The sequence below is a fragment of the Cetorhinus maximus genome, chromosome 10, assembly GCF_964194155.1.
Source record: "Cetorhinus maximus chromosome 10, sCetMax3.hap1.1, whole genome shotgun sequence".
NCBI classification, from domain to species: Eukaryota; Metazoa; Chordata; class Chondrichthyes; order Lamniformes; family Cetorhinidae; genus Cetorhinus; species Cetorhinus maximus.
Window position 1 is genome coordinate 62,392,325 of NC_135888.1, and position 15,203 is coordinate 62,407,527.

Genomic DNA, 15,203 nt, shown 5'->3' on the forward strand with positions numbered 1-15,203 from the left:
GCAAGCTGTTGTTGCTGCACATGGTTGGCCCGTGGGTGACTATACAAATAGCCTCTTGGATCACAGATTAAATTTGGATGGTGATTATTTGTAGAGTGCATAACATTAATTCACCCATCCGTCAATTACAATCCAAACAAAAAGCACTCCAAATATTTAACACATACCCCAAGTAATTTCTAAAAAGTTGACGGTAAATACAGTTCTGTGCAGACTAACAAATGGCAGACAATTCAAATCTTTAGTAATTACTGAGGAATTCTGTGGGAAAAATTTGATTTTTTTTGCATTGCAATTATGCCCTGCAAAGGTAAGTAAAGAGCAAATGAACCTGCTCTTATGTATGAGCCTTTCATCAACTCAGGATTAGCTCAAAGTACTTCACAGTCAACAGATTACTTTGTGAAGTGACAGCATTGTAATGTAGGAGAAATTATTCATACAGACTTTGTGTACTGTGTTGACCAGTAGGCAACTGAGTGACCACTCTCTCTCTGCTTCACTAGTGATGGCACAAACTTCACTCATTGTGGCCCCCATCTCCAGGTAAAGTCGTTTAATTTGAATTCCTTATTGGATTAATTAGCAAGAGAATTACAGAGAGTGGTTAGAGAATGTGGAAGTTGATACCACATAGAACCAAAGAAGAGTTACAGTGCAGAAAGAGGCCATTCAGCCCATCATGCCTGTGCCAGATAGAGCAGTTGCAGCGAGTAGCATAAGTGCATTTAAAGGATAAATTAGATAAGTGCATGAAGGAGAAAAGAATTAGAAAGAGAGATTGATAAACATATCAAGTAAGGTTGGAAGAGGCTTGCGTCGAACATAAACACCAGCATAGACCAAATGGCCTGAATGTGCTCTAATTCTTTGTAAACTGTTCTGGCTCTTCACCTCTCTCTTTGTCAAGACTTTTCTTAAATCCCACATTGTTCCCTTCCAAAATCTTGTTTTAGTTTGGTTTCATTTTTTTTGACTACATTTGGACTTTTTAAAAATAATATATTAAAGGTGGTATATAAATGCAAGCTGTTGTTTTTGCTGCAACTCTTTTTGACAATGCCATCTCTCTCCCATCTTCATTAGCCTTTTCAAAACCCATCTCTGGCAGTGCATTGAGTCACCTCCCTGAACTTTTTCCCAACTCCCACTCAGTGTCTGACCCACTCCTCTGTGAAGTGTCTGAAGATATTTTGTCACGTGAAAACCCTACGCAGGAGCACAGGTTGTTTTCAACATGGCGTTGGTTCTTGAAAGCACAAAATTCAAGACATCCCCACCTAGGGTTCATGCATCTCGAACATTTACAAACAGAACTCTTCCACCAGTTAATGCCCCATTTATATCACAAACCCAAATCCTATGCTGCCCCAGATTTGGCCTGTTAGCCAGAGGGGGTGAATTTACAGCACCAGCACTTTGATAGATACTCTCAGCATTATGTCATGATCCCCATGGGAGAACTGTAAACCAAATTTACCAAATGACTCCCAAATGAAGAAATTACTAACCAGATTTCACTTTTACTTTAACACAAACAGATCCAATTCAAAGTAAACATAAATTAACAGGCAAATGATACAAACAACAAGGTCAATTTCCACTTTAAATGGTCGATGCAACAAAGATTTGTCTTAAACAACCACAAACACCCGCATCATTCCCCACATAAATGTGGCACCACGTGCAATCTCAGAAACTTTCCAACTCAACTGATTTGTCCCTTGAGTCACATTCACCGTTAGGCATGTTCCATCCAAAGTCCCCAGATACAGTCAGCAGCAACAAAGCACATGTCTACCAACCCTCTCTCACTTGGATCATGTCAGTCTTGATGGCATAGCTTTCCAGGGTTCCTTTTCAATTGTCTAACTAAAAGCACTCCGTTTAAGATTTGGTCCTCTGACACCAACTCTTAGCACTTTCAAATGCTTGAGCTTTTTAGTATTCAGTCCCTTTCAGCTCGCTCATACGTCACTTCTCCAAGAGCTTCTGTAATTCTATTTTTCTTCTTAGTGCCAAACAGAAAACCAATATTTTCATAAAGGTTTGCTCGCTTCTCCTCACACAAATTCTATATTCCTCTTTTTGTCTCTGTCTGCTTTTTCTTTGTGTCTGCATTTTTATGTGCTGACTGTTATCACCGTCCAGCTCTCCTTTGTCTGTCTGGGAACTCGGTTCTGGTCCTAACTTCCTTTCTATTGGTACTGATTTCAGGTCAAGGGTCACCAGGTCACATGGACCAGTTCTTATTCCGGAGAATTATAAATTGTAAACGGATCAAACTTATAAAAGTCCTTTTCAAACATTCTTAAAAACAATTACAGATTCTACAGACATTTTAAAGAAGTTACAAATTTTCCTTACTGTACTGCTTCTGGGTTAGAGTCATCACACAACTATGTCTTCCCAACAACTGGAATTAAATTGGAACCTGACAGTACCATCGGGACCCCGTTTCTGGCAAATTGAATAAAACTCATGCACAGACAGAGGTTTCCACCACTGCAGGGATGCAAGGCCACCTATATCACAGTCCTACTACATTCAAAAGCACAATGTAATATTTTTTATATAAACACTGGTACTCATTCAACTCAAGTCTACATGTCAACTCCTGTATTTCTGCCACACCATCTTCCATAGCTTTTTGAGTAGAATCATAAATCCAGGTTTTTTCAGGACTCTCCAAACTGCATTTGGGATAAGCTGAACTTACCAGTGTACACTCAGGGAGCTGGTCTCCTGGAACATGAATGAGGCTAATCATCTGCATTAAAGCAGTTTAAGAGGTCACACTTATTAAACCATTTGTCACGAAGTGATCAAACAAAAACAACTAACACTATGGTGACAATCAGACAACAGTCCAGGGTGGCTGATGTGGCAAATGGGCAACATCCAAGTGGTGGGGAAAGTGCAGGGAGCTTTGCATAGCATCTTCCTGCAGAGCTTAGCCAGTCGCTGACGGAGTAACTGAACTGGGGAAGAGTTCCATTCATCAGCACTAACATCCTTCACTGCGATATTTAAAAATTCTGTGGGCAGAATTTTACGACAGTGGGATTTAACGTTCCTGCTGAAGTCAGTGGAATTTATAATAGCTTGCCGCATTTTACGGCCCCGTCCCCACCGAAATGGGGCTGTAAAATTCTGCCCTGTATGTGGGGAAGTTATATCTTAACTGGATGCTCATCTTTCTCGTTCTAAGATGAATCTACACCCCTTTGCCCCAGAGCAAGTATTCAGATTGAAAATCATTCTGGGATTCAGTTTATCCATTTCATTTTGGATTTTAAGTACCTTTTCTCTACTATCCCTTGTGCCCGAGGTAAGTCTATCCTCATGTCTCAGGTGGCCAGTCCAATTCATGCCCTTTTTTTTTGTTTTCCTTCCAAGACCTGGATATCCCAGCAGCTGAATCATGGCCTGAACTGCACAAAATACTGAAGGCGAGGATGCTTTGCACACCAGAGTTCCCATTAGTCCTTCCATTAACCCCTGATCGGCTATCATTTGGAATCGGGCATAGCAAAGAAGGGGAATTCAAGGTGACTCAAAAACAAGAGCATACAACCGGGAATTCAATTTTAATTTAAACCCAAAAAAAAACTGCATCTGTTATTTGACACATTCATCACAAATGTCAGAATATTGAAGTGACTGTGGAACGTTACACATTTAAAACATGATTGACCAAAAAATATTCATGCAGGAAGCTTTCTCTCCACTCGCAAAGTGCTTTGCTGAGGTGCACTGTTAAAAGGTCCATTAGCTCCATTGAAAAGGCAGTGTGAAAGGCTGTTTTTTTTAAAGCGGATGGGGGTTTTAAATATGAATGAGGAAGCTGCTTGACTCACTTATCATAGTGGTTCCACCTGCCAGGGAGGCCTTTGTTCCTTGAATGAAATCGTCGGCAGTGGTGGTTCCCTTGTAGGGCATCTGAAAGCGGGTGTGCACATCGATCCCCCCAGGGATAACCATCTTGCCATGAGCCTCAATGATCTTCACACCTCCAGGAACAATCAGATTATCACCAATTTGCCTGATGAGAGGAACAAAACAAGCTTCAGATTATTTTTCTTTTTAAATACTCATTTTCATATCTGTAAAATGCAAGTTTTTACACAGAATATAAGCACAATAGTAAAAGAGTGAATTATAAAAAAAATTAGTCAGCAGGCTAATAGGGTAGTCACTGAGATAGCTATGGTGTCAATGTTCCTCCATTAACTATGGGTCTCTCGATACAAACATTCATCTTGAATCTAAGCTGCCTGTGCTGTGAAACAAGGAGTCACCATCCCAGTTCCTCCTCCATCTTTCTTACCTGTCTCCTTCCAAATGTGCTTTAAATTAGAATCTGTGATGAAGGAGCTCAGTCATGTTTCTTCCAGGCAATTCCACCCCTCTGAATGAAATTAACTCAGCCAGTGCTTTATGTGGATCCAAGACAGCACAGTCAAGCCTGACCCTGATGTCACTGGGTGTTCATACACCAATCTTAGATGTGCCAGGATAGTGATTGGGAGCTGGAATCCTGGGCAATTGTAGCCACCCTAACCCTGGCTGAAATCACCTACAACAGTTGGAAGCTTCTTGGCTCCTTATTGGATAAACTCCTTTATGGACCTTAAAAAAATCATTTCATTCACTTTTTTTGGAGTGGGGATGTGTGGGTACATACCTCATGTATTAATCACCCCCCCAACAATTTTCTCCCGCTCCCCCCCCCCCCCATAAGCATCAACTCTCAGTGGGTGCTGTTCCCACGTAGTCAAATGTGATCCCTGCCCAAATGGCTGGTTTTCATGGATGTATCTAGACAATGTTAGCAGAATATTGGACAGTTGGGATGGTGGGGTGGGGGGAGAGCCAATTTCTCTGCCTATGCAGAGAATCCTGGTGCATGCAGGGAATCCTAAACCGATCGCAGCTGATTTTTATCGCTTATCTACCCTATAACACAAAGTCCAATTGTAACAACATGGTTAGGATCAGCTGAACTGCAGATGAAAAACTAGCGCTTTCCTGGTCTGCATGACTCAATTTTGGACTGAGCAATGTACTTACAACTGAAACATCAGGGAAACTGTGACCTTCTTAAACAAAATAAACATACTCAATAGCTAAGCATCATAGCTTGATGTGGTAGACAATTCCGATTATTCTCCAAGTGAAGAAATATCTCCTCACCTCAGGCCAAAATGGCCTTTTCCTTATCCTGAGACACAATCCCTAGTTGTAGGCTCTCCAGCAAGGGGAACATCCTCTCGGCATCTACACTGTCGAGCCGTCTTACAATCTTATGCATTTTAATGAATTCTTCTAAACTCCAGAGAATATGGACCCATTTTGCTCAATCTCTCCTCACAACACAATCCTCTCATCCCAGGAATCAATCTACTGAACCTTTGCTGCTCTCCTTCTAAGGCAAATATATCTTTCTCAAGATGTGGAGGCTAAAACTGTGCACAGTTCTCAAAGTGTGGCCTCACCAAAGCCCTGTACAATTGCAGCAAGGTTTCTTTACTCTTTACCCCATGTGCTCTATCCATTAGACATCACTGGAAAGTGATCAGAAGAAGAAATCCTGGCTGATTTCCCTCTGCACCACACCCTGAACCCCCTCTTCCTTCCCTAGTCTGGGGACAGTGAAGCCAATTGTAGTCCCTCACTGCTGACCTGGCTGAGTATTCACTAACTTGGGACAGATCAGCAAATGAAGCTAGGACCAAAGAACTCCCTTGGCTCAGACAGTGGTGGCTTACTAATGCTTTCTGACTAGCTGCATGACGATTCTGTCTTGTGGCAAGAAAATACCAAACTTGACACAGTAGGTGATCTCAGCAAATGGGAAATGTTCATTGTGAATTGTGGTCTAACTGGCAGATGAGAGGGTAAGAGCAAATTATTATTGGAAAACAAACCACTGGAGGAGCGTTTTGTGCAATACATGCAAGTTATTTGAGACTACCCCGATTTAGAAACATACTGCCCTAAAGCCACAAAGACTCAGAAGTCCCTGGATTTGGTCCCTGATTGACTACGGCAGAAGTTGAGGTGTTACGACTGGCATCAATGTCTCTTCATGGGGTGAGAATAAAAAACAGCAAGGGCCCTACATGGGTGGACATTAGATGAGGGAAGTAATGGGCTTGACCATGAATTTCCCACCAGCCCCTTCCATACCCAAAGGTTGACTAGCCTGTCACAGTCTTGGATCACAGATGAAGGGTGGTTAACGTAAGTGGGGTACCAGAGGACTGGCAGGAGAACAGCACCCTTGTATTAGTCACTGGACTGTGGAGGATAGGGGAGAGACAGAACAAGAAATTATGGGAGAGAAATACAACTAAGTGTGAAATGGGAGGCATGATGCCACACCTGCCCGAAGATGTTGCTAAGAGACCTGTGCCAAATTCAGCCTCAGACCTCACTTAAATCAGCAAGCAACAGAGGTCAATCAGCCATTCCAATGCAGCTCACCATTTGGCGGTTTAGGTGTTCTGCCCAGCTCTGATGCAGAGCTGGCCCGTAAACTGATGGTGGGGGGGGGTGGAGGTGGCCTCCAACCAGTAAGGGCCGACCACCAGCCAGGACAGTGAACAACTGAGAGGTGCATACACAGTGCAAACCCCATCCATTTGATGCCCATTTTTACAATGGAATCCTATAACTGGCACCAGGAACCCTATTTGCAGATTCAAGACATCCAACACCTGTTTTGGGAGGGCAGTTTGCATACCTTGAAGCCACAACTTCCAAATTGACATTTGCAAGGTGGTTACATCTCAAAACTCATCTTCCCAACGATGTCCAATTTATTCCCAAGTTAGTAAGAGCCATTCATTAATCACAATCAATTGGCCTCTTCAACTCACACCTAATGCGTGCCACAAGGGTAAAGACCAACAGTGCAATAAAAGGAGCATTCTTTTTAAAGTTGGACTCTGATGGTGAATTAGATCATAAGGAAACTCTGTACAGGGGAAACCATTAAAAGACTCAGACTAAACAATGAATAACGTTTGCTGACTGGCATTGTGTGGGATGTGTCATAAACACTACAACCCACAGCATGAAAGGCTCAGATATCTGAGGGGCCAGGAGGGAACTGTCTTTATCGTTCATTTCACTGGAGTTGGTTATCTGGTACGGAGGAGGTTGCAGTTCCTGAACAGCCAAGCTCAGGGAACAAGGCCATGCAGCCATGACATTGCCAGCAGCAGGCACCATTTTTTGAACCACAGGCTCTAATTATTGTCGCATTCTCAGGAAAATGAGAGAGATAAAAATACAGGGCTCTGTGTGCACAAAAGATTACAGTATAGCGATGGGGAAAACACTGACATACATACAAACTTATGAATTAGGAGTAGGGCATTCAGCCCCTCAAGCCAGCTCTGCCATTTGATAAGATCATGGCAAATCTAATTGTGGCCCTCACTTTCCTGTCAACCCCATATACCCATTGACTCCCATGTCAGCCAAGAATCTATCTATTTAACTTGGCCTTAAAAATATTCAATGACCCAGCCTCCACTGCTCGCTGAGGAAAAGAATTTCACAGATTAACAACCCTCTGTGAGAAAGAATTTCTCCTCATTTTGGCCTTTAATGGGAGACCCCTATTTTTTTAAACTATACCCCCTAGCTCTAGTCTCCTACAAGGGGAAACATCCTCTCAGCATCCACCCTGTCAAGTCTCCTCAGGATCTTACGTGCATCTATAAGATCACCTCTCATTCATCTAAACTCCAAATGGAGTCCAACCTGTCCAACCTTTCCTCATAAGACAACCCCTTCATCCCAAGAATCAGACGTGAGAATGTTCTCTGCATTGCTTCTCATGTAATTATATCCTTTCTTAAGTAAGGAGACCAAAACAGTACATAGTGCTCCAGATGTGATCTCACCAGTGCCCTGTACAACTGTAGCAAAACTCACTACTTTTATATTCCATTCCCCTTGCAATAAACAACATTTCATTTGCCTTCCCAATCTTGCTGTGCCTGCATACTAACTTTTTGCGATTCATGTAACCCAGATCCCTCTGTACCATAGAGTTCATCTACTGTACACCTGTACACTGTATATGTCCTTCATGTTAAGCTATCTTATATGGCAACTCCATCTGAAGAGCCTCATCAAATGCCAGCCAGCACACCTGGAAGATTCCAGAAATATCTCCCGGATGTCTGATCGATCAGAATTTCTAAATCCCGCCACCAAATTTGGAATAAATCCCTCAGTCATCCTTGGAAGACCACAGTACCCAGTCCCACAATGAATGGTAGGTAGTAATTCCAAATTTTGACCCAATAATGATGAAGAAACAGCAATTCAAGTCCAAGTCAGGGTGGTATGTGCTTTATGAGAGAACTTGGAGTTGGCGATGTTGTCAAGGTGTTTACATCATGACATTGCAGCCACTAACATTGTGAATAGAGAATTCAACACCAAATTCAATATTTCCATTTGTTGTATTACTGGAGGAAAACTTTACAATGCCAGAGGAATTTCTATGCAGAATGTCTGCTCCGAATCATAAATATGAAACAAAGTAACACGGCTGGCAAGATAGATACCATTAGATGTATGGTTAGGGACCATCGTTCAGTAAGCCAAGCTCCAAAAGCCTAGTACACAAAATCATAGGTATACCACTGATTGGGAGAGTTTTAACCAACACTTGCTGCTAGTAAGTCTCAGTAGGCTCATATCGTCTGACTTAGAACAGAAAAGTCTTTCATCCATTCTCCTGCTCCCACCACTTTCCCATCTTAACTAAGAAACTTGCAACAAAAGCCAAATGGAACTGATCTAGTGCTTCTACCTCACCCATCCCATCTGATTTGATACTTACTGATCAAAGGCCGCAGGCAACAAGTAGCCCATCAATCCATCAACTGCAAATCGAAATACCATTAAAGGACAAGATTATTCTCCATGCTTGCTTCTCAATGCCAACTCATGTATTAAGTTCACTGAAAGAACGCTGCATTCAAAGCATTCTGCCTCTGACCCATACAATAACAGAAGGCTAAAAGATAGGGTAAATAGTGTGTGGCAAAGACGGTATTTATCCCAAACCAACCCTTCACAAATCTCTGTAACACTACCATGAGAAGGTGTTGGGCTGCCTTCTTGAAGCATTGCTGGTGGGTTGTTAACGGAGTTACAACTGACCTCGATTCCCTAGTTACCCACTCCATCCCCCTCCCTGTCAACTGCTTGAGACTGAGCCAGGTCGTTCGCAGCCTTGCTGTCATACCTGACACTGAGTTGAGTTTCCCATCACATATCGACAGTATCACTAAAACTGCCCACTTCCACCTCGTAACCTTGCCTGACTTCACCCCTGCCTCAGATCGTCTGCTGCTGAAACCCTCATTCATGCCTTTGTTACCTCTGGAATATCTCAAAGCACCACTGACTGGCCTCCCACATTCTACCCTCCATAAACTTGGTGACTCAAAAATCTGCTGCCATGTCTTTATACTTGCACCATATCCCATTCACCAATCACTCGTGTTCGCTAACCTACATTGGCTTCTGGTCAAGCAAAGTCTCAACTTTAAAATAGTCATCCTTGTTTTCAAATATCTACCATCCCTGACCCCCATGGCCTCGTCCTTCCCTATCACAGTAATCTTCTCCTGCCCCACTGTCCTCTAAGATATCTGCTCTCAATTAATTCTAACTTCATGAATATCCCCAATTTTAATCACACCACCAATGTTGACTGTGTCTTCAGTTGCTTAGACCCTGGGTTCTGGAATTCCCTCCCTATACCTCACCAACTCTCTACCTTACTTTCCTCCATTAAGACACTCCTTAAAACCTACCTCTTTCACCAAGCTTTTGGTCATCTCGCCCAATAATCTCCTTGTGGTTGGCATCATATTTTATTTTATAATGCTCCTGTGAAGGGCCTCGGGATATTTTGTGATGTTCAAGGTGCTATATGAATATAAGCTGACATGTGATTTGCTGAGTTGCTTCACTGGGCAATTATTGCAATGGCATGGGGCTAGAGTCCAGACTGGATAAGGAGGGCAGGTTTTCTTCCCTTAAGTGAATCAGCTGGAATTTTACAATGGGCATAATTTTGCGTGCCCACTGGCGTCAGGGCATCATGAGCGGACAGTATGGCGAGAAGGCCAAAAATCAGTTTCAATCCGTTGTGAAACCAGTTTGCAATTGTTTGCTCTGCCCATCAATGGCGGGCCACGTTTTCCACCACTGCACATTGGGAACCTCATTGTACTAGATCTGCTTATCATTATAAGCCCAGTCGCCGGAGTCATCTCCCATGTTAGATCATCTGAGCAAGTTGGTGTACACAACAACATTTATAAGGCATGTGTTGGTGAGCTGTACTTTGAGGGGAACTCAGAGGTGAGTGCACAACAACATTGTGCAGCACTCATGAGGGTCACCTGTGGAGCCAAAAGGTTGAGGCTCCGCGCATTCAGGTGAGGGCACAGGCAAGGTGCATTTTCCCGGCTGGCTGACACACTGGTGCCAGGACAAGGGCTGCCCTGCGGTTGAGGCGAGTTGGGGGGTGGGGGGGCCGGAGAGAGCTGCACTGCAGTTGAGGCGAGTTGGGTGGGGGGGTTAGGGCTGCACTGCGGTTGATGGTACTTTACAAGCATGTGCGGGGGGTGGGTGGAGAGAAGCAGCTACACATTAGGGAAATTAGGGAAACTGTGTGTAAAGTGACTATTACTCCGCAGCTGAGACAGTTCAGGCACAGCCACAGCCACATCGACATGCTTGGAGTCGAGTCTCTAGCTTATTTGCCCAATAAAGCAGCGTAGAAGCCTGTAAATGCCACCAAGTGCTCCAGTGGTCTTCACCCCTCGGGCACAGGCTGCAAACTAATGAGCATTTTAGTGGACTCCAAAACAGTTGGATAACTGGACACGTTGTACAATCTCCTTGCTAAAGCTGGTCATGGAGCAGTCACTGGTGGAGCCACTCACAGCCCCTTGCAATGTCTTTATTCAGGTTTGGACCAGTCTCCCCCATGGTTCAAGCTAACAGTGCAGCCTTGCAGTGTGGGTTAGGAGAATGCCTGCTCCTGAGCTGAGAGCACAGCATGCAGTCCAATGGGCAAAGCTGCTGTCAATCAGCCAGGTGGAGTGGGGCTGAGGTGGGTGGGGTCTCGGGCAGCCATGCAACGCACTAAACTCTAGCCATTCAAGTGGTGGCCAGCACTGTCTGGAATTATTAAGGGGCCTTCAAGCTTAACCAAGGGAGGTTCTTAGTACACCCATGCTAACCCACGCGTATCCCCCTATCATCCTGCCTGAACAGTACATCAGGAACATGGAGCCTGGTGACCTAGCTGTATGTCTCGTGGCTTACAGAGAGCGGAGATGGAGGAGAAGAGAGTGACGGAGGCACCTGGGCTGGGCAGAGGGAAGAGCAGCTCCCTCAGGAAGAAGGGACGACCAGGGCTCCTGTGCATGCTGCTGAAGAGTCACAGTGAGCCGTCGCTGGTCGGCACCTAGCTAGGCATAGGGTCTATAGGCGGCATTTGTCCTTGGTCACTTGTAGGAATGACAAATGCCACTAAAGACTGCACATGTCTAGGGAACTGGTTGGTCACATCTGCCACCTGCTGCAGGATTTGGTGCCACAGGGACATGGAGGGCATCCACTGCCAGTGACCGTGAAAGTGACTGCGGCGCTGAAATTTTACACCACTGGCTCCTTTCAGGGCTCCATGCGTGACCTCTGTGCAATATTGCAAGCCTCCACACACAAATGCATCCATGAGGTCACGGACACCATCTCCACGAAGGCACACAACTTCATGCATTTCGTCCTCGATCAGGAAAGCCAGGAAGCAAGAGCGCTGGGATTTGCACAGATCACAGGATTCCCACAGGTGCAGGGTGCCATTGCCTGAACCATGTGGCACTCAGATCTCCATGGCAACATGCGGTCAACTACATCAACCCATCAACCTCAAGGGCTTCCAGTCATTGAAGGTGCATCTGGTGTGTGACCCCCACAAACGCATCCTACAGGTCCGTGCATGGTTCCCAGGGAGTGTCCACAACTCCTACATTCTTAGTCAGTCTCAGATGCCTGACATCTTCCAGGGTCCACAGAGGATGCAGGGATAGCTCCTCGGGGAAAAGGGCTACCCGCAGAGGCCGTGGCTGATGACACCCGTGCGGTGGCCTCAGACTGCAGCAGAGCGAAGGTACAACGAGGCTCATACTGCAACTCACAACCTGGTGGAGCAAACCATCAGGGTGTCGAAAATGAGGTTCCAGTGCCTGGATCGGTCTTGTGAAGCCCTGCAATATAGTCCACAGAGGGTGTCACAATCGTCATCGTCTGCTGCGCCCTTTACAACCTGGCGCTGCAATGGGGAGAGGAGCTGGCTGACAAGATGGAGGAGGTGCATGTCTCCTCCAATGAGGAGGATATCAACAGGGATGAGGGTGATGAGGTCCTCAAAGATGACAATGATGCCAATCACACTAGTCAGACAAGGCAGGCGCGCTTGGGAGGCCCTCATAGCTGCTAGATTTGTGGAGGATGATGATGACATGCAGTGAGGAGACACCATAGATCCATACATTGCATCTATGAACACTTGACTGCTGTCTGGCTGATGGCAGTGCACATACCCCCTGTGATATGGCTCCTGTCATGGAGATGCAGCGGATGCCCATAGTCCCTATATTCCAGGAGGATGATGATGACATGCAGTGGGGACACTCCATAGATCCTCACATAGTTTATGTGAATGTCTGACTCCTGTCTGGCTGATGGCAGCTCGCCTGCGCTCTGTGAACAGGGTCACATCGTGGAGACGCAGCAGTGAATCTTTAACTTCCCCTGATCCTATGGCATCCTTTGTGAGCTGAACCCTTCATGACCACACTGTCACTGGAGAGGGGGGCAGCCACACTTCAAAGATACTGAGAGCACACAGAGAGAATGATGGAACTCTGCCACTGGCCCAGGATATTCTGGCAGCAATGATAATCCCCATAGAGGCACAGGCATTACTGATGTGCCTAGTGACAGCGAAGGCACACAGGCAATGTGCTGGGAAGGTTGCACAAAGCACAGGGAAAAGGCCCTGGACTGTGACAGCTGCCTTTATCTTGCACAGGGACCATCTGAGTGACACGAACACTGCTCGTCAGAACAAGGAGCCATAGGCAAGGAGGCATTCTTGGGAGTTCATTAACAAAGTGAACATTATGTACAAGTGATTAACACCTGTTTTTGCAGTTTCCCTTTAAGGGGCTGCCTTTTAATTTGTCCCTGATTTGTTAATTTAGCTTATTTGGTTTGTACTCAAAAGAGTTACACCACCTTAACCTTCCTAATACTGCCGCTATGCCTTGGTGCTCCCCCGACACCCACAGTGGAGGTGGAGGCAGCCTGCTGACTGCTATGCCCCGTCTGTGATGGCCTTGAAAGGCATCCTCTGGAGGGCCAACACCTGGAGGCCCCAGGCCTGCTTTCGTGGTCCTGCTCTGTGGCAGTGAAGGCTTGTGGAGCTGGATTTGCTGGGGTCACAGGAAGAGGAGATTCGGATGTGTCAGTCATTCCTGGAGTCACCTGGGTGAATGGCCCTGGGTGTTCACTTGCTGATCCTCCTCCCAGAGGCCCCAGGCTGACTCCATGAGGAGAAGGGGAAGCTGGAATGAGATCGAGCTGCCCCACACCCCTCTCGCGTCCACACTGTTGGAGGCCAACTATGGCATCAGCAATGGAGTTCAGCCCACGCAGCAGTGCAGGACCGATGTCCTACCAGTGTTGGCCTCGGTGCGTTGGCATGCTGGTGCTATCACCCTCAAACTGAAGACGGAGGACTCCTCCATCGTGCCTTGCAATCTGAAGAGTGCAGCAGACATCCCTGCCTGGTGTTCCTGAGCTTGCCTTTGCAGGTCCAGCAACTGAGACATGCCTGAGTCCAGAGGCTCGTCATCTGACTCAGACTCAGCAGATTTCTTGTCTTCAGCAGCTCTCCCTAGTGCCACAAACCTGGGAAATCCCTGCCGCCACCTGCTGTGGATCAGAAAGTCTGATGTGCTCACCAGATGGTGACCCCGAGGCTACACTAAAGCTAGGTCCCACTGAGGTGTGTGTCGCTGTGCTGATGGAGGGTGTGGGGGAACGGTGTGACAGGTCTTCAATCAGGGTTTCAGTAGATTCCTCTTCTGAGGTGTCTTCGAGACTTGAGTAGAGGACCTGGATCGTGGACCCCCTCAACTGTTTCCCAGGTGTGCCTGTGAAAGCAAGGGGAGATAATTAGTGCATGGCAGTGGCCTGTGAAACAGGACACATCACTCACAGCATGGTTGCCAATGGATGTTGCACCACTGGATCCTCACTTGGTTGAGCACCACCAACCTGTCAGCACAGGAACAGTCTAGATCTTGCTGGCCAGCTGGATGGCTCTGTTTTCAAAGTCCATGAGAACCTTGATTTCAGGCATTCTTCCACCGGTCTGCGACCTCTCCCTTTTGTTGCGTGCATGAATAGAGATGGAGAAAGTGTAAGCAGGACATCTACCAGGCCTAATGATAAGTATACCTGGCATGTGCGAGTGGTGACTGGTGCCATGGATGGGGTAAGGACAATGAAGGTGTGAGAGAATGAATGGTGATGTCCCTCGAACTGGCAGTGGGAGAGATCCCTGTGGATTTGTGATGGGTTTGTGAGTGTGTTTGAAAGTTGAGATTGATGAGAAGAGTGACTTACCCTGGCGGAACGGAGGAGATCATTCATCCTCTTTCGGCACTGAGTGGCTGTCCTCTTTTGCAGGGCATTGGCACTGACCACCGCCTTTCAAGCTAGGTTGGTGATATTGCTGCCCCTCCGGCGGCCAGAGCAGGGGTAGAGGACATCACGGCGGGCCTCCACTGCATCCAAAAGGCGTTCCAGTGACAGGTCACTGTATCAGGGGGCTGCAGTCTTCTTGCCTTTTGGGGCCATGTCTTCTGTGGAGCAGTCCTGGGCTGGAAGCACTGAGAGGTGTGCACATGGCTGCACTTAAATATGGCACCCGGCGTGAGGAAGCAGCGAGGCGGGCAAAATGGAGGTCGCTGCCAGAGAAACGGCGTGTTTCCCAGGAACGCATGATTAAGGAGGCAGGGTTGGGATGATACGGAGTGAAAAGCCTCCATTGCAGCAGGCGGGTGAAACGCTCTTTTTCC

The 15,203-nt window shown here is 46.2% G+C and overlaps 1 protein-coding gene across 4 annotated transcripts in view; it reads right to left on the reverse strand.

Moving 5' to 3' along the window:
* The window catches only part of LOC144685725 (dihydropyrimidinase-related protein 3-like), a 187,538-nt gene that overhangs the window by 90,266 nt on the left and 82,069 nt on the right, over nt 1–15,203 (reverse strand). For all 4 annotated transcript variants that reach the window (XM_078550548.1, XM_078550547.1, XM_078550550.1 and 1 more), the window contains exon 3: nt 3,861–4,045. In XM_078550548.1, the coding sequence (XP_078406674.1) occupies nt 3,861–4,045 (185 nt within the window). The remainder of the gene's footprint in view (nt 1–3,860; nt 4,046–15,203) is intronic.